The sequence below is a fragment of the Etheostoma spectabile genome, chromosome 9, assembly GCF_008692095.1.
Source record: "Etheostoma spectabile isolate EspeVRDwgs_2016 chromosome 9, UIUC_Espe_1.0, whole genome shotgun sequence".
In the NCBI taxonomy this organism is placed as follows: Eukaryota; Metazoa; Chordata; class Actinopteri; order Perciformes; family Percidae; genus Etheostoma; species Etheostoma spectabile.
The window spans coordinates 21,414,615-21,439,232 of NC_045741.1; the positions used below are offsets into that span (position 1 = coordinate 21,414,615).

The following is a 24,618-nucleotide window of genomic DNA, read 5'->3' on the forward strand; positions in this document are numbered from 1 at the left end:
TATATATATATATGGTAAGCAACATTGGCCAGGTGACTTATAGACCTTTCTTTGTTCAACCTTCAAGTAGGAACAATGTAAATAGTCACAGATGAAGCATACAACAGTTGATGAACTCTTACACAATATTGTGTAACAAGATAACATGCTACTATGATATAAGGATTTTAATATTTTCACCGGATTTTCTTTTTCACATTGTCATAGAGCAGTGAGATTTGTTGGCAAAACAAATTTTCTTTGCGCTATAGACCAGTGTAAACATTACACACTGCTTTGGCCTTGCAGCCAGGAAGTAAAATACCTGCCTGCAGTAGGGAAGGTACAATTAAATTTGCATAGCAAAGACCCTTGTAATGCAACCTGTCTTATTGACGGAACCCAACTGCACAGCCTACCTGGTAATTTTTTCCTACCAACACTCACAGGGTGGGTGAATCTGGCCACGGTTCTCACTTTAAAAGAATAGAGAATAAAGTAGAAGATTGGCCTCTTGTTTATCACATGGGGGTGCAGTTTGTGTGCTTAGATGGCTACATGCAGGTCTACTCTGCTAAGAGCTTGTGGAGCAAGCTTGTTAATCTGAGGAATGTTGTTACCCAGTGAACAGAGTAAATGAGGTCTTAGTGAGATTAAATGTCACAGGTCTGAAGGACTAAGGGCTGTGGAATCTAGTCAAAACAGATCTCTTTGTGGTAGTCACGCTGTCTGACGCCAACTGGAGGCACACACATGCAGTCTCTCTTCTTCTCTTCACACATTCGTCTCACTTCCCCTGCTGTACATAACACCAATTTCTTTAATTTTTCAGTGGGAGTAGAGGAAGTCAAGTGAATGGCTTTTTACCTCAGTAACCTACCTAGAGTGCTGTTATGAGTCTACACATGCAGCACTTGTGCAGCACTACAGCCGTTGTACTACAACTTCATTTCAGTAGGTGGCACTAAAAATAACTCTTATAAATTGACTTACTCCAAATGTCAAACCAGAACAAAGGGAGACAACGTTGTGAATAAATAGGATTAAATCTGACCAGAGAGGAAAGTGCAGGGAGTTTTGGGCTGTGTCAAATAAACATAATGTAATACTGTCAGAATACATACAGTGTGAGGTTGTAGGGACTCACTGGTAAAGGACGCTTTATATTATGACTGCAAAGAAAAATGATAAAATATTTAAGTTTTTTCAAAGATTTAAAGAAGAAGATCAGAACATGTTATTTTCAATTGTTCTGTCACTCACAAAGGCAGTATTCCTCACTGGGAACATGGATATCACAAAGCCGTGGTGCCTGTCATGAACATGTTGACACTTCTCTTTTTATCACAAGCTCTGGGGCAAAATTGGGACATTTCCACCTGGTATCTGGTAGATTATTCAGACTGGAGGATGTGCAGAGAATTTGAATGACACAAAGATGGTTGGCGGTTGAAGAAAAGCTGCAGGGTCAGCACTCATCACATCAGTGAAAGCTGTTCCTCAAGCCCTCTGTATGTCTTTCTGGTTTCTGGCAAAACAGCAGATATCCAGGTATCAAATTGTCAGCAGTAGCACAACAATTCTACGCCTGTCCTTCCACCAAGGTCTCTTCTGTTCCTTGAAGGTCCACCAAGGTATTGAACTCATAAACAAGTATCAAGTGAATAAGTGGACATAAAAACATAATGAATGCAGATGCTTCTATTCAGGGAACAAGGGATCATTGAATGACATGATTAGGGATGCAATGATCTGCTTTTTCTCCCCTGTTTCCATTTCCAATACCTCCACTAAGGTCCAAAAGAATATCTTGATTCGGCATCTGCCTCATCATCCTTGGAGAGAAGCAGCATTTATCCGCAGAACTGGAATTCACACATAAAAGTTAATGTATTATAAATGCATACATTTGCATTTCCCTCTCCTGTCTCAACTGTCACAACATAAACTTCTGCAACATTAACTTCTGCACATTCTGACTGTTTTTCTCACATTCATACACAGATGCAGAAGGCAAAACCAACGCCTGCTCGTTCTCTCTGCAGTCGCCTCTGATGCAGCCTATGAATGGAGGGATTAATATGTTTGAATGGAGAGAGTCTCTTTCCTTTGTTGGTATGGAAAGCTCGGTAATTAGCTGCCTGGGGAGCCAGGAAGCAGGAGTCTCCACTCTGCCTGCGTGTATGCATGAAGGCATCTGTGTGTGTTTATGTGTGTGAGCTGTCCACCAACGAGAGGGTCAGGAGTTTAAACAGACAAAGCAATCCTGGATTATAATCGGGATTTACACTTTTAGCACTTGCCGTTCCTTCACTTGAGTCTGTGTAGCCTACAGCTGGGATAAACAACTGCATCCCTCTCCCTGTCTGATTCCCTTATTGTGTCTCAATCACACAATGCAGTCACACGTACTGTATGCCGTCATTTAAACAAGAGGGTCCACACCTATTCCTCTCATTTGGAGGAATTGCACACTCTGCAGCTTCTGCACACGTGACATTGGAAAAAGGAATTTACAGCAGCAAACACAACAGGATACATGGGTGATACACTGCATTCACATTAACTGTGGTAGAAGGAAGTTGTGAATTTTGGTACATCTGCAGAAAATATTTGCATTTAGAATCAAAGGATTCCTTCTGTAAGTTTCATTCATTACTTAGTAAATACTGTAAGTTAATAAGTACATTCTTCCTGTGCAGGTGCAGTGGGTGTGGGGGCCTATGACAGGCATTGGAATTTTGTGGCTCTAATTCAAAATATATTCAGACATCATCATGGTTGGTTAAATAGCCAATTAATATTACATTAAACTTGTAGAAGCTAAAAAAAAAAAAAGTGGTCCATTGATATATAAATGTAGATGTTTTTATTGTAACGTTTCTTTTTATACATCATTAGCGCAAGAAGCTAATGGCACTCCCATAAGTCTCTTACGCTTGCTAAATGCTAACACTTTGCATGCTAAATGCTAAACAAAGCTGTGATAAACGCTATATCTGCTAAGCATCCCTGTCTTGTGAGCATGGAAGATGAGGGACCTGCTGACTATTACAGTAGATGTCAGACTAAGCCATTGATGTGGAAGCTTTATAGAAAGAACACCCTGGCCAGCTCAACACTGCGATTATGTGCCCTATGATGCATTCAGTGATCCGATAAATCTCACACACAGACCACACAACTCAAGTTGATAATCCATGTTGAAAACAGCTGCCTTTCAGGTCGTTGGATTTGATTCAGTTTGTCTGTCTGTCTTTGTTTGATCCATCACCTCTGCCACTGATGAAAATTATGAAATTGTGACCCAGGGTACACACAGTGTCATCTACAAAGGGTGTTACGCATTACTGGGGATTTTTTAAGTACAAACTGTATGACAATCAGCCTTCCAGACTCTAAGAGTCTCTTACTGTACACAGCTTACCCAAGTCATGCATGCACAAGATATTTAAAGCACACTCTATCTGCTTTTCTCCTTCTAAATTCATTCTCCTCTAGGCTTAACATTTGTTGATTTGTTAGCATGTTAGGAAGGGCTGATGAAAAACACACTGGAAAACTTACATAGATACATGTAGGCTATTCCAGGAGTTATACTGATATTACATTTCAAATAAAATTCCCTTTTTACTCACTTTTTGGCAATTTTTGGGGCATTTTCTGCTTTTATTTATGACAGGACAGCTAAATTAATGAAAGACAAGGGATACAATGAGAGGGGGTAATGACATGCAGCAAAGAGTCGCAGGTCGGAGTCGGACCCTGGCACACTTCGTGGAGGAGTGAACTTCTATATATGGGCAGCCTCTCTACCAACTGAGCTGCATGGGCGCCTTTTTTACTCACTTTTATATGGGCCAGTGGCCAGCTAGTGTCTGGAGTAAGTTCCAGTCCAATGCAAAAACATTTTAAAGTACTGGAGCTTTTTTGATTAGTAAATTATCAAAAAAAATCATCTGCAACAATTTTATAATCAATTCATTGTTTGGGTCTTTTCTCTAGTAAATATTTGCTGGTGAATTGAATAGGTTATGGTTTTGGACTGTTAGTATGACCAGATCATCAATGATACAAAATAATAAGCTTTGTTGCAGCTTTATTTATTGTTAATTTCATATCTGTATCAAGCAGGGAGCTGCTGCTAATGGTAAGAGGCTGTAACATAACATAATATTTTGAAGTGAAGTCAGTAAAGCAAACGTGACAAGAGCCACTATTTGAACACATAACCTTGTTCCTGACATCTAACTTCCTGTGGTTCTACATGTCACTCTGACCAAGTGAATTCCCCAACCATTTTGAAGATAAAGTGAGACATATAGCAGTTTATTTTCTAACAGAAATGTTTTGACTTCCTCTGTCAAACTCTATCTCTGTCACAATGTCCTGAACTATAGGACCCGTCAGTAAACCTGGACCTCCGCCCCTGTTGCACTCCACTTCATCGTGTCCGCTATGTGTCCCTGTGAGTTCCCCCATGATCTTTATGAAGACACTTAACCTTGGGTCTCACACACACACACACACACACATATCCCAGAGAGCCTTGTTTTTCCCACATATGGAACACAACACACTTATCTATAAACAGATTAGGCTGTCAACCTCACCTCTGCTGCCCTCTCCTCTCTTTCTGTGCACAAACTCTCATCACCTGCTCTTTTTCTTCACACTCTAAAACATGAATCCACCTTCTCCATTTTCGACATTCTTCTTTTTCTCCTTTTTTCCACAAAATGTTTTCTCTTTCCTGACCCCTGTGTCTTCTCCTCATTTTCTCTCCCTCCTTTTTCTCCCCCCCTCTGTTTGTTCTTTTTCTCTCACACTGATAGGCATTTTAGGGGGCCGTGTGCCGGGCCAAAGGATTAGCTTTATCATTGATAACGACCCAGGGAGAGGCGTAACATGGCAGGCTTGAACCAGAATGCCCTTCCTGAGAGGATGTGTCAGTGACAGCTTTATCCACATATTGTAAGAGTGACAGCGAGAGTAACACGTCCAGAGAGAGAGAGAGGCACAGTGAATACAGGACAGTTAGGGTCAGGTCAGTGTCACAGCTCACGGAGCAGCGAGGGATCAGGGGGAAAAGGTGTGTTGGCTTTAGGAAGATAGCGTGTGCTGCACAACATCAAAGTATGGCTCTTACACTTCCCCTCAAGATGTGGGGAACACTCTGTTGTTTTGTTGCTTCCTTGCGCGTATAAATATGTACAGGTGTACAGTATGCACATGTGCAAACAGCTCAGTTCTTAAAACAGAAACTTCTGGGTTCTGTTCCAGAAGTGAGAAAACCTGATTCTAAATCACATCGTGTATTCATGTACATGTATATGTATTTATAAACTATTGGCATTATATTATTAAATATATATATATATACACACACACACACTACACTACCGTTCAAAAGTTTGGGGTCACCCAAACAATTTTGTGTTTTCCTGAAAAGTCACACTTTTCACCACCATACGTTGTGAAATGAATAAATAGATCAAGACATTGACAAGGTTAGAAATAATGATTTGTATTTGATAAGATTTTTTTTACATCAACTTGCTTTCGTCAAAGAATCCTCCATTTGCAGCAATTCCACCATTGCGACTTTGGCATTCTAGCTGTTAATTTGTTGAGGTAATCTGGAGAAATTGCACCCCACGCTTCCAGAAGCGCTCCCACGTTGGATTGGTTGGATGGGCACTTCTTGCTACCATACGGTCAAGCTGTTCCCACAACAGCTCATGGGGTTCAGATCTGGTGACTGCGCTGGCCACTCCATTACCGATAGAATACCAGCTGCCTCGTCTGCTCTAAATAGTTCTTGCACAATTTGGAGGTGTGTTTAGGTCATTGTCCGTTTGTAGGATGAAATTGGCTCCAATCAAGCGCTGTCCACTGGGTATGGCATGCGTTGCAAAATGGAGTGATAGCCTTCCTTATTCAGAATCCCTTTTACCCTGTACAAATCTCCCACCTTACCAGCACCAAAGCAACCAGACCATCATATTACCTCCACCATGCTAACAGAGGGCTCAGGCATTCTTCCAGCATTTCTCATTTGTTCTGCGTCTCACAACGTTTCTTGTGATCCCAAACACCTCAAACTTGGATTCATCCGTCCACAACACTTTTTTCCAGTCTTCCTCTGTCCAATGTCTGTGTTTTTTGCCCATCTTAATCTTTTTCTTTTATTGGCCAGTCTCAATATGGCTTTTTCTTTGCCACTCTCCCTAAGCCCAGAATCCCGCAGCCGCCTCTTCACTGTAGATGTTGACACTGGGTTTTGGGCGGTACTATTTTGAGATGCCAGTTGGGGACCTGTGAGGCGTCTGTTTCTCTCAAACTAGACTCTAATGTACTTATTCTTGCTCAGTTTGTGAACGCCCTCCCACTTCTTTCTCTACTCTGGTAGAGCCTGTTTGGTGCTGTCCTCTGAAGGGAGTAGTACACACCGTTGTAGGAACTTTCCATTTCTTAGAAATGTCTCGCATGGAATGGCCTCATTTCTAAGGACAAGAATAGACTGGTAGTTTCAGATGAAAGTTTCTCTTTTCTGGCCATTTTGAGCGTTTAATTGACCCCACAAATGTGACGCTCCAGAAACTTGATCTGCTCAAGGAAGGTCATTTTTGTAGCTCTGTAACGACCTAACTGTCGATGTGTGAACATGATTGCACAGGTTTTCTAATCATCAATTAGCCTTCTAGCCAATGCACACACTTGTACCATTAGAACACTGGAGTGAAGTTCTGGAAATGGGCCTCTATACACCTATGTAGAATATCTCACCAAAACCAGATATTTGCTGCTAGATAGTCATTTACCACATTAGCAATGTATAGAGTATTTCTTTAAAGTTAAGACTAGTTTGAAGTTATCTTCATTGAAAAGTACAGTGCTTTTCCTTCAAAAATAAGGACATTTCCATGTGACCCCAAACTTTTGAACGGTAGTGTACATACAGTATACATATAGTGTATATAGTATATACTGTGGACAAAGTAATATCTGTACATAATAGTCAAATATTTACACTGTCCTACTTTGTTTGTGGTTTTTAGGGGAATATCTATTTCTGTGTATGTACATTAAGAGCAACAAAAGGCTGGATTTAAATTCCCAATATGTGTTCACACTTACTAAAGCAGATTCTGATTCTCATTGTACTATAGCTCATAACTAAACCCAGCCTCAGAACAGAGCCCTCTCAACAGTATGTCATGTTTTGTGTGTAACTTTATATGTTTAGATAAGGAGGGATTTAAATGAACACCAGACATTTGTGGGCTGAACATTGGCTGGACAGAAGAGGTCCGTGAGTGAGTTGAGGGGTCGCGGCAAGCTCAGACATGTCTGTGATAACAGCAGGACGTTGTGTTGTGGGTTTTTGTAGCTGTTGTGCTGGTAGTCCCCCTCCCGTGCTTTAATAGTAAACCACAAAGGCTTTAATGAAGGAGCTGCTGGAGTGGATGTAGATATGTCTTAGAAGGTGGAAAGTAAACCCGAGAAACACGCTTCATATTTTTCAACAAATAAAAAAAAAGGATGAAAGAAATGCTGAATGAGAAATTGCATTGAGTTACAAAAGCTAGTGAAAGACTGAGAAAACATGACTATGGCTTGTTATTGTTTTAATAAAATCTAATTTTAGGATTCTAGTAATTGACTGAATCATTTAAGGATTTTTTGCATTGTGGTACTTTTATCTTGGTGGCCATTAAGATCATGTATAACAAGTAGATTAATGATTAGAGATGGATGCCATTTGCTATAGATGCATTTGTGTCATTCTGTGAAATGTCTCATGTATCGGTTTGATTGTCAGCCTATTTCTTTCACTGAACGTGAAACCATCCACAGGGTGACTTGTGAGTCCAGATCAGAGGGGGGATAAAAATTCCCAGGATTCCAGTGACACAGGGACCTGACAATGACCCTTTGTGTCCTCCCTGAATGGATATATCCAACCCTCTAAGGATTTAAATAGCCATCAAAGCACCCAGTATCAAAATGTTTTAATGAGTGATAAGAAAAGTGCAGGAAATTGTCTGAAATTATATGTATCTGCAATTGAAATGTATTTGCTCCTACTGTAACAGCAACCTATACATGGTGCATATCAGAGATGTGTCATAAAGGGGGGAAAGTAATTAAAAATATATTTACCTTACAAAAATAAACCTGAGATGCAGGTCAGAGTGCAGAACAAATTTTCTCATTGGCACATAGATCGACTAAGACTAAATAAGAGAGAGAGGAAACACTTAATTGCTTCCTGAAAGCGAGGCATGGCTGTGGGACAGATGCAGCAGCATGGCATGAGTGTTTACAGAGGAAACACCACATCCAAGGCATGTAGCTACTTCTTCTGAGAGGATCAAAGACTGCAGCGCTCATGACACCATCAGTTACTAACTGCTATTCTTTAGAAAGTAACTTGGCCCAAAGTCTGGAAAGCTATTCCTAACCGTCTCTTCCCAGACAAAAGTAGTAGCAGCATAGCTGTCAAATAAAAACAAATAAAAATCATTGATTAGTTTCCTCTTCGGTCTGCTTTTTACTATTGTTTTTGACCCTGTGGAATAATGCCTAAGAACTTGCCCCTAAGCACCTGTCAGTTGTTTGACAGAGAGGTTTGAGTGTGTGTTTGTGTGTGGTCTGATCTTTTCCGCCCCGGAGGAACAGAAGTGGGGAAGCCAGGCTCTTAACTATTCGATCTTCCAGAGTACTATTTCCAGCCCCAGCCCTGAGGCAAGCTACTTCAACATCCGGCAACCTAGGCCTGACTGACCACAGCACTGCTCTGTGACCCCCGGGGGCCACGCTCTGCACGCTGAGAATAGGAGAAACCATGTGTGTATGTGTGTGTGTGTGGGGGGGAGACAATAATAAAAACAGTGTTTGTTTAGGTTCTCACAAGGAGAGGGATGGGGAAGTTGGCGTGATCAGGGAAGTAGGATGAGTGTAAAAGTTCAGCGAGGGGTCTGGGAGTCAACAAACAAACTGTTTCTTAGACTTACGCAAGCTGCAATTATTGTAATGTAATGACATTTACTTGACAGAGTGCAAGCTGTGTGTGTGTGTGTGTGTTTGTGTGTGTGTGTGTGTGTGTGTGTGTGTGTGTGTGTGTGTGTGTGTGTGTGTGTGTGTGTGCGTGTGTGTGCGTGTGTGATGAGATTGCATGCCTGAAGGAGGCCGGCTGTGTGAGAGTACAATGTGTCTAGTCACTATAAATAAACACCAGTTTGAAAACATGAGAGAAAAATAGCCCAAATTAGGACATAAACATTCAGAGTGTGTGCAAAAATAAGCAGTCCCATCAAGCATGCAGGCCAAGATTAGACAGGTGATGATGGGGAACATGTTGTAACTATATCAGCGGGACATGTCACTTGATTTATTAAATGTTGTGTACTTAATTTTTTGTAGGTTGTGGTCACAGAGGAAACTTAAGTCATGGCAGTTTGGGCTTTCTGCAACAGTACTTTTTCTGTGACAGAATGATTGTTACAAAACAAAATAAATATGGTTTCTTTTGTACATTTTTGATGGTCAAAAATATACATAAAACTACTTACACTACTGTGTATTGTAAATAATACTGGAGGACGTAGCTCTAAAATGTCATTAACTGTATGTCTCTTAACTTCATGTCAGTGGTTATGATTTACTAGTTAGTAATTTTTCTGTGCTTGTATAGCTAGGTCAGAAGAGCTCAGTGCAGATCTGATCTGTGTGCATAATCAAGACAAGTCAGGAGTGACGCGTGGGGCCATGTCACAAGATCATCAGGGCAAACAACTGAGTACCGGGAACAGTGGTCTCTTTGCTAAGGTCTGGATTAAAACCCAAACAGTCCCACTTTGCTGAGAGACAGTTGATGGTCAGATGTAATCCAAGTCTCACCATAAAAACAAGTCTGATGTAGAAGGTACACAGGTACACACACGCAGTCAAGTGAGCTCTACGACAAACAAGCAAGATTACGGCTCTGTGAGGCTGTACGTAGCTGGTCTATATCTGCGACGTTCCACTACGGGGATTGTTCTGGTGCCGGATGTCCGTTAACTTCTGCTTTCTTTGTGTTGTCATTTCAAACCCACTGGATTTATGATAACTATGCTGCTCCTCAGTAATACTCCTCAGATCTCTGCAGGGTAAATCCAGACAGCTAGCTAGACTATCTGTCCAATCTGAGTTGCTGTTGCACGACTAAAAAATCTTTTGAACGTACACACTTTCTACCAAAACAAGTTCCTTCCCGAGGCTATTTTGCAGCAGCATCGTGGCTCTGTCTGGCGCTTAGCACCGCCCAAGACAATTGTGATTGGTTTAAAGAAATACCAATAAACTGGAGAACGCTTTTCTCTAGCCATCTCCTCCGCAGAGCTGTGAAGGAAGGTCTGGCAATGCAAGTAGTACTTAGTTAAATGATAACAGTAGTGTTTAGCATGAATAATGTTTACCATGTTCACTACCTTTGTTTGTTGTGTTAGCATTTCCACTTTTAGGATTAAGCAACAAACACGCAGTTAGTTAGTAGGTATTTGGTCATGAACCAGGTATTGGACAAATTACAATTCGGACCTAATGATGATGCTTTAAGAAAAGGCAGGGGTTCAATGTCATATCTGGGGATCATTAATGTCTGTACAAAATGTCATGGCAATCCATCAAATAGTAATAGTTAGGTATTTCAGTTTGGACCAAAGTGGTAGGCCAACTGACTGACCAACAATGCCATTCCTAAAGCCAGGCTGCTAGTGTGGATGAAACATGTCAGCTGACTCTTGAAAGTTAAGGACTACACTAGTTTTATTTGTTGTATCTATGCTGTTGCAGATTTATTCCTTATCTGTCTTGTAATGGGGTGGACCAACCGACCGTCCAACATCTTATTTGTTCTCATGACTAAAACCGTTCTGGAAGAGAGTTTTGTTTGTCAGATGTAACAAAGATGGAGTTATTTGGCCATGATGACAGGAGGTATGTTTGGAGGAGGAAGGGTGAGGCATTCAACCCTGAGGACACTGTAGCAAGCATGTTGGTGGTGGCTGTGTGGCTGCCTGTGGAGTAGGAAGATTACCTCTGAATTCTTCACGGCAAAATCAAACCATTAGCTAGAAAGTTAAATCTTGGACGCAAGTGAGTGGCTTTATGATTGCTGAAACAAGCAAACTTTATGCTTTTGGAGTCGTATTCATAAATGTCCTGAACTCAACCACACAGAAAATATGTGGACTGCCCTAACAAAGACGAGTCCATACAAGAAAACCGACACATGTGGTTGAACTGCACCAATTCTGCCAACAGGAGCAGAATTTAGCCAGAAGCTTGTTGATGGTGAAAACTGCACGCAACCAAATATTTTGTGATTATTTTTTTTTTAAATATTTTCAGAAGAAATTGTTGTAAAATTATAAATAATCCCAATACTGTCGTAGCACACATGTCTCTTACAAGTATATGTGTGAACCTTTGACTGTACTCTTCAACTCTCTTTAAGCTTGTGTCTTCTAACATGTTCAGCCATATTGGGTTTCCTGTGTGTTTGGAGTTTTTTTGCTGATAAGGAGTGTTGCTGTCTCCTGAACTCTGATCAATAGCTCTGCCAGCCAGTCTTCTTCAATGCCCTATCGCCTGCCCGCCGCTCAGACAACAGGGAGATGCGAGCTTTAACTCGTCAGCATCAATTACAGATATGTTAAACATCGCAAGTCACAGAATGAAAACATTCAAGAAGACTCAAAAGGAGAGCAGATTTTGTCTTCTTATTTGCAGCATTACAAAGGAAAATCTAGAAGACAATGAAAAGTTGCTCAATAAAAAATCAATGTCTCAGTGTTATGTAGCAACAGCACAGTTTGTGCCTAAATCATTCCACTGACTTGCAGCAGCTATGGAGAGGGTTTAGCTAAAATATGTCTGAGCTACAAAGTTGTAAAAATGAATAAATAAATGAATAATAATAACAATAATAATAATAATAATAATAATAATAATAATAATAATAATAACTCCAACGCTTATGTTAATCACCGCAACTGCAGGTCAAGGTTTCTCACAACCTTTCTCTCTGGTGCTGTGATGTTTTATTCAGCCGTTTCTTTTGTTGTCATGCTGCAGTGTGAGAAGGATCGAGGCAGAGAGGGGGAGAGGAGAGGGTGAAGGATAGGAAGATGTGAAATTGGGAAAGAAGTCGTCGATACAGATAAATAACAAATGAAAGAGAATACTATATCAGTATCTGTTACAGCAGCAGTTGCCAGCGTGACATTTGCTAAAAAGTGTAATTTTTTACACCAGGTTGTGCAAAAAAAACCTAAAGACTCTGCAAAGCATCCCAACCTGCTAATGCCACCTGACGGGCTGAGGAGCTAGTGTAAAGCGTTTGTCAGAGGGGTGTGTTATCCATCAGCAGCCGTGGAAGAAGTGTTCCAATTTTTTTCTGTTTAAAAAATACTGCAGTTGCATCATACTTGATACAGTATTATCAGCAACATGTACCTAAGGTATCAAAAGAGCATTCGTACTGCCTGATTGTGATTGTTATATTTTTTGATTATTGTTACTGATGTGTATTAATGTTAAAGTAGCATTTTATTGTTGTGTTACAATGCATCATATTTTATAAACTGTTTACATGTTTTAATGATAAAATCTTAATCGGCAAAATATGTAATGAATGAAGAAGAGTAAAAAAGTACAATATCTTCCTCTGAAATGTTATTATAAAGTACCTCAAAACTGCACTTAAATACAGCACTTGAGTAAATGTACTTAGTTACATTCCTGCCCATCAGCCCTTCTCAGATATTGGATAAATCTACTCTTCACACTTCTACAGTTCTATCTATGCTTCAGTCACATTTCAGGGGTTTCCAATAATACAACAGATTTTTGCAGCCCAATGTATCCTGCAAGTCGAACATCACCCTGCAGGAGGAGCAATTAATGTGTGGTTTTGTATTGCACTATAAAGTACAGTGTCACGGGCACAGGGTTAAGCCTGTTACAAAAAAAACATCCATTCAATACATCCTACTTATCCGATTTTGTCTTTTCAGTTTTCAGTGATCTCTATTGGAAGCATCCTCTTACACCATCTTCCCCTAACAAGGCCGGAGAAACAGAGAAAGAAAAGAATCAATACTTAAGTGCAAAGAGCTGGAGACTGACAACCGAACAAGCAGCATCACTATTGATCTGGATTGGTGAGAACATGATGGATTTGAGAGGATAGCATTGTCTACTCCACTTTTACCAATGTTGGGGAAGGATTATTGCACACACAAAATGGACATAAAATATGACCGAACACAATATGTTTCATTTACATATATGTATGGTCAACAGTCTGCAACAGAGTGAGTAATCTCAAGGTATTGAAATACTAACGTTCTCTATTTGGGCTGCATTTTCTCAGAGGTTACACTGAGAAAGCAATATGTTGCTGGAAACCTTGGAGAACATTTGCTTTTACCAAAATGTAGCACTTTTGTATTTGTGATTAATCAAGGTCCATTTGGTTGGCCTTGACATACCAACTAAGTGGACAAAACATGTGATGAATGATGTTGAAACTATCCTTGAAAAAAACCTTGGTCTCAAACATCTGCACAAATAATAACTTAGCCAAGGGTCCAGGCCTTTTATCAACACAGTATTACACACACACACACACACACACACACACGTACACACACACACACACACACACGCATACGCATACACACCACTAATCTGCTACCCTGAGGAGCCTCCCTTGTTCTAGGAGGGGCCTTGCACCTGCTGTGGCAGCTTGGGGCCTCCTGGGGGAGAACATTGAGGAGTGTGTGGAGGTGTGCCTGGCTCCAACTTATCACTTTTGTTAAACAAGACATTACCCCACACCCTTTATCCCTCATCCTCCAGGACACATCCAAGTTTTGGCTCCAGCCACAGCCAACTGCTCCCGCTTCAAACTGTCCAGAGCACCTTTACAATAGCCTACGTCCTTGACAGTTTGTACCTCAAGGCCTTGTCCTTGTCTGTGCAGTGATTCCCAGCCCAAGGCTCAGTCTATAGAGAAAAACAAGTGCCGCATCCAAGACACCTGCGCCTTCTTGTCTCAGTCACAATTCTAGTTTTAAACACAAGGCAGGAATAGTTGGACATTTTAGGAAATAGGTTTCACACAAAACCCAAGGCAATGTCTTCGGATGACTTGTTTTGTCCAAACAACAGTTCAGAAACCCCAACTATTTAGTTTTGTATACTACAAAGTAGACAAAAGCAGCAAATTGACATGTGAGAAGCTGGAGCCAGGGAATGTGTGTGTGGAATTAATGCTTGAAATAACTGTTAACTGTTGATCAATTATCAGAAATAGTTGCCAGTTCTTTTTCTGATCATTGCAGCTCTAAAGTGTGAAATTGAGATTATGTTGCAGACTATTTCTTGGTTTAAGAGAATGAACTTCCTGGAGTCTCTGCTGCCTTGCAAAAACCCTAAAATGCTAAATTGGCACGATTACAGTTTCAGTTTTTTTTGTAAACAAACGAGACACAATATGTTAATCAGGGAGCTTTAGAGATGCTGGACAGCGCCCGGCCAGCTTGTCACTACCCGATGCTAGTCGAGTGCAGATGTGAGTCGCGGATGTGTCACTTTGCGCCAAGTAGCCTACAAGATGCTGACGAGAGACTTCTGTAATGTCAACACAGTAAAAATTGACCTACACAGCGAAGTTTGTTCACTGCTGACTACAAGTTAGCAATCAAACGCAACAAAGGCTTTTACTTGAATGGCGTTTTGAGCTGCTAACATTAGCAATCAATCATAGATAGCTAAAACGTTTTTGAAATGATTTCCATCTTCTGTTATTGTTTATAATGAGAAAAGTTTATTATTTTAGGTTATCACAAATTTCAGTATGACACGTTATGCCGTAAAACAGTTTAAATGAGCATGTGCAACTCACATGTGCACTTGACTCACATCAGGTAGTGACATATTCCCCTTGTATTCATTCTTTGAACTAAGCTAAGCTATCTGGCTCCAGCTAAATATTTACTGTACAGGCATTCAATTCTTGGAAAGAAAGCAAATATCATTACATGTTATATTTCCCCCAAATGTTGAACTCTATTCCTTTAAGTCTGCTGTCCTTTGCTCAAGGAAGACAGACAAGCTTTGCTTCTCAGTATCAAGCCACAAAGCCTCCTATAGTACCAGCAACAGCCGCTGTCTTCATTCCCGGCCGCTGGGAGATCCTGAATCACTAGAAGGTGAAGGAGTAAAGAACCAATAAATTAAGCCTCTCAGCAGCAGCACTACCTAGGCTCTATACATCAAAGAGCTGTGCAGAAAACAGCAGGAAGGTTTTTTTTCTTTCACTGGGGACTCTTTCAGACAAATAGGCTGAAAGGTTCAGTGCATTAACCCACATGTTGACACTAAGCTGTGAGTCATAAGGGGGCAATAGGGGGCTGCAGAGAATGACATATGGCTCACGTCTTTGGGGTACGATAAACATACATGCACGCACAGGCGAAAACACACAGGCATGTACAGATGCAAACACACAGCGAAGGAAGTGCTGTTATGGCTGCTTGGTTTATCTCTACTTCTGGGTTGATTTTCTCTGAAATCAACCGGGATCCTCAGCTGTCACAGATATAGAAGGTGAAAGTGATCCTTCTAGGTGCTTTAGCTATGCTTCAACGCTCCAGTCAGAGAGCTGCCACAACACAGCTGTACTTATGTGTGTGTGTGAGAGAGCTATGACATTAGCCCTCATTAGACGTAGGAAGAGCCACAGACACAACACAACACAACCACAAAGACAGACAGAGATACAGAAACAGTCTCACACACACAGGGAGGCGGGTTCTGTCGAGGGAAACTGTAACGGCAAAATGAAAACAGAGAAAATTCCACAGCACCTGTGTAGACCAAAGAGATTAAGAGATTGAGATCAACAGTGGTGCAACTCTGATCAGAAGACACAGACTCCTCCACTGAAATCTTCGCTGAAGCCTGCACAACAGTTTTACTGTTTTAATAAGGGTTGCACGATATTGACAGAACCTGATATTGCGATATCAAATTAGGAATGTTGCAATATCTATACAAATTTTGATATTTTTAAACATGTAAAATCACAAAAGTGTTGTAACCGTCTGTTAACCTGCATCTAGATGTAGACAGGATTTTTGTTTAACCTAAGAAATACTGTAAACTATGAAGTGAAAACTGGAAAATTGAACTATAAAGCAGTCTGTCAATAAAAGAAAATCAAGGAGTGTATTGACTCATTGGGATTTAAGTGTACTTTGTATCAATTCTGAGCAATTCCAAACAATGCCTCAGTGACTGAGAAAAAAGACAGAAGCAAATCATGTCTGTTTTCCATGAATCGGAGTGTATGTGTGAGTGAGATAGTGAATCACACTATTAGTGCGGCCTTTTTTGCTTCCATTAGGTCATTTACATTACAGCACATTTAAAACTTTGGCAGAAAAAAAGAAAATCCCCCTTTACCCTTTTGCTCCCTGAAGGAAGCACACGGAAAAAAAGAGAGAGAAAGGAAAATCTCCTTCATCTCTGTAGGCAACCTAAATCCTCACTGTGACTGCAGCCAAAAACTAAATTAAAAAGACTGGAGTGTTAGTGTTTAACAGGCCCAGCGCTGCGCTGAGAGGGGATGGAAGTTCTCTCATGCCTAACAATTTGTTCCTCTGCTCTCTGCTGTTTGGTAGGATCAAACCAATTAAAAACATACTCATTCTCTCTCTCTCTCTCTCTCTCTCTCTCACACACTCACACACACACACACACACACACACACACACACACACACACACACACACACACACACACACACACACACACACACACACACACACGCACACGCACGCGCACGCACGCACAAGCTCAAATATCAGCGGTACAATATCAAACAATATCCTTGTTTACCAAAATGTGCAAATTAAATGTGCCATTAATATAACATTGTTTGGGGATCCCAGGCTGTGAAAATTGTTGGGCTGTTGTTTGTCATTTCCATTTTCCTTTCACACATCAAGTTTGCAGTTATAAATAATTTAATAAGTAATTGAAAAAGGTTTTTAATCATCAAACCTGAAAGTTGTTAATAAGTTGTTGATTGTCTGCAGCTTATTTCTAGAGGCTAAGTGCTAAATCTCGTGCAACCAGTCACTAGGATTTTTAATAACCTGGCAAACCAAATGTTTTTTCTTATTAATTATAACTGATTTATAAAGCTTTGGAATATGATTTATTAGCCATTAATAACCATGTATTTAATTAAACGCAGCAATCCCACACTATACGCCATAGTACACCAAGTAAAAGCCCTGCATTCATAATGTTACTAAATTCACAAAAGTATTCGCAGTAAAAAGTACTTATGGCAGAATTGTTCCTGTCAGAGTGGTATCATTACTGTTGATGATTACTGTGTAACGTGTTTGAATTATGTTGGGTAGTTTTAAATCTACTGTTTACACAGAGAACTACTGTCTAGATTTAAAACATAGATCACTACTAACAGTTTTTAAGATGATCCTATATTTGAATGCAAAAACTTACCCCTTCATAAAGGGTCTTATTATACAATGGTACTGAATTGATCCAGCTCAATTTACAAACACAGAGCGTCAAACTATTTTCAGAGTGTGCTTGTGGGAGAAGAGTGCAAGAAGGAACCAATTCTGGTTTCGGGGTCAGAGGTTAAAAGAGCCATTCATGAATTCTCGAGGCATTCGCTAAATATAGGAACTCTTACTTAACACTTGCCAGACTTTGGAGTCTGTGTAAGAAACTAAAATGAAGCTAAGAGGATAATACAACCATAATCAACACCAGAAACCACACCACCGATGAAGTCGTGTACTGTAGCTGCAGCCTCAGAGAGCGGATCACAGCCAGAAGAGCATTAGCAAAGGCCTGAGAATGGAGGCGCCAACAGCTGTGATTTAACTGAGGGATGACGATCCTCCGCAGCGACAGAACCTCATTTGGTCTCCTGGTGGCCTGCATACCTCGGCTTCCAGCAGGCAACATACCCCCCAGGGATCCTAAAATACACGGGCAGGCCAGGCCTTGGCTCAACCCGCCCGTCAGCCAGCCAGCCAGCCAGCCGTGAGGAGGGGCAGCAGCCAGGGAGAGGGGAGACAGGAGAGAGGAAGAGCCAGGGGCAGAGCTGCAAGCCTGGACAAGCTAGTCCGCTCCCTAGTCCTCTAGACAACAGCCAGACTGACAACAGAGCAGGAATGTTAACCTCCTACAAGCTTTTTCAGTGTGTCTGCTTGGATTAAAAACACAGTTTTGCATCAGCAATTCCCAAATTTTATCAGGCTAAATGATGTACAGGAAGAAACGCTGACAGAAATTGCACAACTTTCCCAGAAGTCACATATGGTCGCTGTTCTATGGCTGACTGCCTTTATTTAGCCATACTTCAGTCCTCAGACCACTTCTAAATGAGTAGTGGGTTTAATTTAGGATTCATGGCTTGATCGGGCCATCAGGGTCATTGAGGCCATTATCTGTTCACATGTTCCGGATGTGACTGACACACTCTGGTCACATGCAGCCACTGCATCAGACATTTCAACAACAGAGGGCGCAGTTTCCTATTTTAGTTTATGAGGAAAAGTCATACACAGCTTCCACAACACATTGTGCCTAAACCAACTAAAGGAAACAATTGTAATTAAGCATCTTCATACTTTCTTGGAATAATAACTAATTGCTTGTGATCTTACACTCATGCACAGCTGTTCAGAATAATGTGATGCATAGGGTTACAGTCATTTTAATGAGAAAGAAAAATCTTCACTCACATCACTCATCACCAACATAACAGATATCGCCACCTGATGGACATTTATGGAATCAACCACAAACACATACAGACTTAAAACAATAAACATGAGGATATTGACATATATGGAAATGTAAACCAATAATAAAACTTGAAACCTAACTAAGAAGATGAAGCATTTAAATGCTTGGAAAATGTTTAATAATTCGTAATATTTAATTTCGTTGAATTTAACCCCCTTATTTAGCATTTATAAGCACTGTATAAACATTTATTAAATGCTTCATAACACTAATGAAGTCATTGACGGCTCTAAATGTATGTTAGTTTGTCAACAACTATAAAACCTGTGGGCAACAAGAAGTGGAGGCTGCTCTAATGAATAATAATTCAGTAAACAGTATTAATAACATTACTTCATAGGAGAAGTTAGGATAGTTGACAACCACTTTGAAATGTCCTGCTTACAACAATATTGTGTTTTAAACCATGTATTAAACATTTTCATGAGCATTCCAATGCTAAACATGGGTAGTTGAAGTGTAACAAAACTATTCGGAGTTTTAGTACTTTTACAGCAATTTATAATTCTGCATTTTTAGATATTTAATTAATTCCATATAGTGTTAAAAGATGTATGCTTGGCAAAAAAAACAAAATAAAAATCTACACAAAAAAAAAGGTGATTTCGGTGAGAAATGAAAAATGTATTCAACGGCTAGTAGCCTACCTGAGGAGGGATTAAAATAATTAAGGCTCAGTCCCTGCTATCTTGGTATTAAGACTATATTCTAGAAACCCTCCAACAACAAGCTCTTGACCTCCGTTCGCGTTCTATTAAAAAAAAAAAAAATTGAATAACGATGCTTCAAACCATGTTTTTAACTTCCATCAGCCCGTTTAGAGGAAGAATTTCGGTTTCAAAAGTGCAAATGTTTCAGTTCATCAAACCGGCTTGTTTTGGTTCGGACCCCTACTGCTCTGCATCGCGCGAACCAATGAGGCCTATGTAGTTACTGCTCTGTAAACACAGGAGCACGTAGGACTAAAGAGTTTGGGTTTGTAGGCAGTCATCATCGGAGTCGGGGGAAGATCCTGATGAAGAGGATCATGCTGATGAAGGTGAAGGAGACCAGGATCAGCATCAGCCACAGCAGCCAGTTAACGGACTTCTTGGTGTGCTGCTCCAGTCGCTCCGACTCCGTCTTCAGCTTCTCAAAGTTCATGTCTGCCTGACGCATAGACTGGCTCAGAGTCTGGGAGGGAGAGAACACACACACACACACACACAAACACACACACACAGCTAATTATGCAAACATAGAGATCAATATTAAAACACACAAACATACAACTCCGCTTTCTTATTCAGAGACTGCTGAACTGGTTTTTATGTAGAGAGTTCAGAGGTTGGTTGGGAATATAATTTGTCTTAGATCGCTAGGGTTGGGCATCGTTTGGATTTTAACGAATGATATTCTAATTCTTCCTTTTGATTCAGATTCTTTGAGTGGTGGAGTTGAAATTGGTCACATGCTTATTTCACAATTAAGAGGAACGACATCTTTGACATGATTACGGTCTTTGCCAATTCTTAAAATAAAAGGAGGAGTTTGAGAAGGAGCAGGCAGAATAATAGTGATATACTTTACAATATCATATTATTACATAAAAACAAATAGATGCACATACAGCAAATCCAATAACCAACTACATACAACTATATGCATTCCCTATATATATATATATGTCACCTTTCTGAATTGGTTAAGTTTTCTTAACCAATTCAATTGGTAACCAATTGGTATTGTTTTCTTGAATTTATTTTTCAACTGTATATACAGTATAATATAAATATACAGTATAATAGTTTGGTTCTATTTGATCTGAAATAGATATGCTTTTAAGATTAGTTCATACAAGAGGTTATAGAACATGAATAGGAGAAATCCCAGTCTCTCGTTAGTCTCAGTTAAATATTGTATGTTAGATGGCAGACCATTTTGTTTAACTCAACTTTAACTTAATAAATTGTGAAGTTTTAAATTCAACAATGTCCATAAATAAAAAATAAAAAAAAATGGTGAATTCAAAAACAGAGAATTAGTGTTCTCATGATACCCCGTGTGATTTCTTATCCTGATTGCTCATTTTTTGCGATGTGAAATTATTTCATTAAAAAAAAAAAAGAAAAAGAAAAAAGGTACTCTTGTGGGGCTTTCCCCAAACTTCCACACATTATAACACATATGGTCAAATGAGCATGCAGTACAAAGTATGAAGTGTCTTTTGTTTCTAGATGAAATCTGGTTTTGCTCACTATACCAATACTGCTGGCCATCTTCATGCACAGATATTTGATGTGGGGCTTTCAGCACAGCTTGTGTATACAACACCCCCGTCTTATAGACAAAATTATCTCCACAGACCCTTTCAATTATTTTGTTTTCAATTACTATTTTAACATCTGTATTTATTGTATCATTTCCAAATAACATCAATTTAGTATTGTTCAAGTTTAAAGAAAAAACTAATTTAATCAAGCTTTTCTTTTGATCATCTCCATATAATTGATTATTTTTCCCACCGTCACGTTACTTTGGTAACTCTAATGTTGACGTATGCTGTGGTAGTGTCTGTGCAGTTACCTGGTTGTCCTGTTTGATGATGTTCTGTGCTGCCAGAGTGTTGTTCTTCAAGTTGCGGGCCAGGTGAAGCATGTCCTCGGCCAGTTTCTCCTGCAGGTTGTGGTGGTGCTGCAGGACGGCCTCCAGCTCTGCAGCAGACTGACGCTCATCCAGAGGAAGACCTCTGCACAAGGCGGGACAGCCTGGTTAACATTTGGATTTTGGGCACAGTTACAACAAAAAGTGATACAGGGTGCTAGCTCGCCATCGTTTGAAAAGCATTTGGCAGTGAAGAGAGATTTATGATTTAACAGAGCTTGAAACGAGCCTGAACTTCACAGTAGCAATCACGGTTTGCCCTTTAAGTAGACGAATAAATAATTTTGAAAGTATACATTAGTTCTTTGAGACAAGAAATAATACGTGCAGCTTTACCTTCTGTTTCGCAAGTCGGTTTCTGACATGCCTATAGAGAGGAAAGGAGAACTTCATCATATCACTCGCAATCAGAAGGTGAGCTTGTTTAAACATTAAGAGTCATTTTTCAGTAAAGACACTGAATTTAAGATGCCTTTGAATTAAAACTATTGCTTACCTTTGCCTGATACACCCTATAATGACAAAAGAAGGAAATGTGTGAATTAGACAGAAAGAGGCTTTAATTATTTGTTCTTTAAACTATTTTTTCTACCAAACATACAGTGGCTGGATAAGTTTACACACCCATGCTAAAATTGATTAAAAAGGAGGAATTAAAATTCTAAAAAATTAGGAAAATCCAACCTTTAAAAAGGCCACCAACTTTCTCTGTGAATGAATAATGTATTGGAAATAAATACATTTTCTTGCTTAAAATACAGGAGGCTTAAGTGTACACACCCCTATGTTAAATTCCCATAGAGGCAGGCACATTTTTATTTTTAAAGGCCAGTTATTCATGGATCCTGGATCACTATGCATCCTGATAAAGTTCCCTTGTCCTTTGGAATTAAATAACCCCACATCATCACGTACCCTTCACCATACCTAGAGATAGGCATGGTTTTATTTCAGTTAGACTAATAGCTGGTTTGATTTGCATTGAGAGGTGATCTTATGGAAAGTTCCCCATGCCTAGCTGTAGGTATGGTGAAGGGTATGTGATGATGTGGGGTTATTTTAATTCTAAAAAGGCCAAGGGAACTTTATCAGGATGCATAGTATCCTGGATCCATGAAATAACTGGCCTTTAAAAATAAAAATGTGCCTACCTCTATGGGAATTTAACATATGGCTGTGTATACTTATACCCCCTGTATTTTAAGAAAGAACATTTATTTATTTACAATACATTATTCATTCACAAAGACAATTGGTGTCCGTAAAAGTTGGATTTTCCCTTTTTTTTTTATAACTAAGGCATTAAGATCAATTTCCAAAAGTTGTTTTTTTATTCCTCTTTTTAAATCAACTTTAGCATGGGTGTGTAAACGTATGCAAGCCACTGTAAGTATTTCAGTTGGAGAGACAAACTCTGAAATACAGTGCAGCCTAGGAGCTAAAACGCCCAACTTTAAATGAAGTGAAGATTTTTGAAGAACAAATTGTAAATGGACAACTATGTGAAGGTGGAGTCAGTAGTGACTAAAACAATGCGGATGTCATACTTCAGCTTTCATTTCTACAGCGGGTAAATCTCAGTAGTGAACCGTATGTCTTGACCACTCTGCATTTTAGCTCAACAATGGCCATCTCATCCTACCGTGCCGAGCAGCTCGTCCCTCATCTCTCCTGTACACCGGGCCTTCGTCTGCATGTGGACAGTTTTAGAGACAGGCATCCTCTCATTGGCTATTGTGGGCGTTCGTCCGGGGGCGAGGAACTGATTAGCTAAGGCTTTTTCTGTTGGTGAAGACTGGGAACAAGAACAGCAAAGACATGTCCGAACAGAAGAAAATACTGCCCTGAATATTAAAGTGACAAGAATGTGGAAAATGCCAGTATTCTTTAAAATGAACTTGTAAAATATTGCCACTGACCAGTTTCTCTGCCTCAAGAAGACCTTTCAGAAATTCTACTTTTCTTGTGTATTCGGTCAGCATTTCTGCTGTGGGTTTGCTGCAAAAAGCACAGGTTGTTCTCGACTTGGGTTGTACATGTGGGCAATAATAAAACATTAAGATGCATGGCAGTAATGAGAGATGTTACCTCAGGCTTTTCCTCAGAGCCACCAACATCTCCTCCAGGGCACCAACATACTAGTGGAGTAAAAACACGGTGGTTGTATATGTCAGCTGACATTTGTTTGGATGGTATTAAACAGAGAACTTCAAAGATGCACACTCTGCTGTGCCTCTGTCTTTTGCCTAAAGTTTATTCAACATGTATTAGAACCTCCATGAAGGTAGGATTTGTTGCAGGACTGTTGTATGAGACCGCATTAGTGTTAGCTAGACGTAGCTAATAAACTGGCAACCGAGTCCCGAAGTGTGAAGATGAAGTGTAACGTTACCGATTTGAACAGTTAAATGTTGACACGCACTGTGTAATATTAACGCGACTGAGTGAGCCAACATTGCTAGAAAACATTCTACAAGTAACACTAGTGAAATGGGTTTTACGTGTAACGTGTGGCGAAGAGGTAAACACCCCTGAAAGGTAACATCTATAAGAAAATCCTGTCGGTGGCTTCAGTGACGACGTGGCTCGCGGCTGCAGCCGCTAACGTTAACGTTGACAATAACAACTGTCATGCTAACTTTAGCTGACGAAGGTCAGAGGAAAAACAACACTGAAGATTCCCATTCACTCCGTGTTCGCACCGTCTTACCTTTTCTAACCTCCATTCCGTTTCTCCTCGTTTCTCCGACGCTATAGATTCACAGCGGGACAACAATCGGATAAAATTGATTTCTAATCTAGAAGCCATGTTTGAAACGGACACACCGTCGCAATAATATGACGGCAGAGAAGACGTAGGGCGGAGCCAAGGCGGAGCGTCCAACCAGCAGCAGGCTCGATGACGTCACGAGATCAACGCGGCCGCAGCTCTGTCTACTGTCTATGTGCAGTGCCGACTGCAAGGAATCGAGTCTAACCATGTAATATTAATGTTAATATTAATTAATATAATATATATACAGTCTATGGTCTAACTGCTCGTTTTGTAACTGATGAAAACGTATTTTCTGGTATTGTCCC

At 40.1% G+C, this 24,618-nt stretch overlaps 1 protein-coding gene across 2 annotated transcripts; it reads right to left on the reverse strand.

The window, feature by feature from the left end:
• Positions 1-18,412: 18,412 nt before the first annotated feature.
• Positions 18,413-24,407, reverse strand: use1 (unconventional SNARE in the ER 1 homolog (S. cerevisiae)). Of its 2 annotated transcripts, XR_004333367.1 has the most exons (9): positions 24,248-24,407; positions 23,626-23,675; positions 23,457-23,535; positions 23,180-23,332; positions 22,034-22,049; positions 21,874-21,904; positions 21,460-21,622; positions 19,789-20,067; positions 18,893-18,903 (listed from the first exon to the last, which is right to left on the reverse strand). XR_004333367.1 is itself a non-coding variant. In XM_032525249.1 (8 exons), the coding sequence occupies exons 1-8, from the start codon at positions 24,344-24,346 to the stop codon at positions 19,885-19,887; spliced, it is 774 nt and encodes a 257-aa protein (XP_032381140.1). In that variant the 5' UTR covers positions 24,347-24,407; the 3' UTR covers positions 18,413-19,884. The 2 variants fall into 2 exon arrangements, 1 of the variants encoding a protein (XP_032381140.1); XM_032525249.1 differs by having other exon boundaries at positions 18,413-20,067.
• Between the last annotated feature and the right edge of the window lie 211 nt (positions 24,408-24,618).

What these genes read in the sequence shown, in the direction of transcription:
- use1 (XM_032525249.1), bottom strand. Translation starts at nt 24,346, where the DNA reads ATGGCTTCTAGATTAGAAATCAATTTTATCCGATTGTTGTCCCGCTGT. An exon ending in GCTCTGAGGAAAAGCCTGAG is followed by an intron (nt 23,536 to 23,625) that starts GTAACATCTCTC and finishes TGCTTTTTGCAG; the next exon opens with CAAACCCACAGCAGAAATGC. An exon ending in ACCGACTTGCGAAACAGAAG is followed by an intron (nt 21,623 to 21,873) that starts GTAAAGCTGCAC and finishes CGCCTTGTGCAG; the next exon opens with AGGTCTTCCTCTGGATGAGC.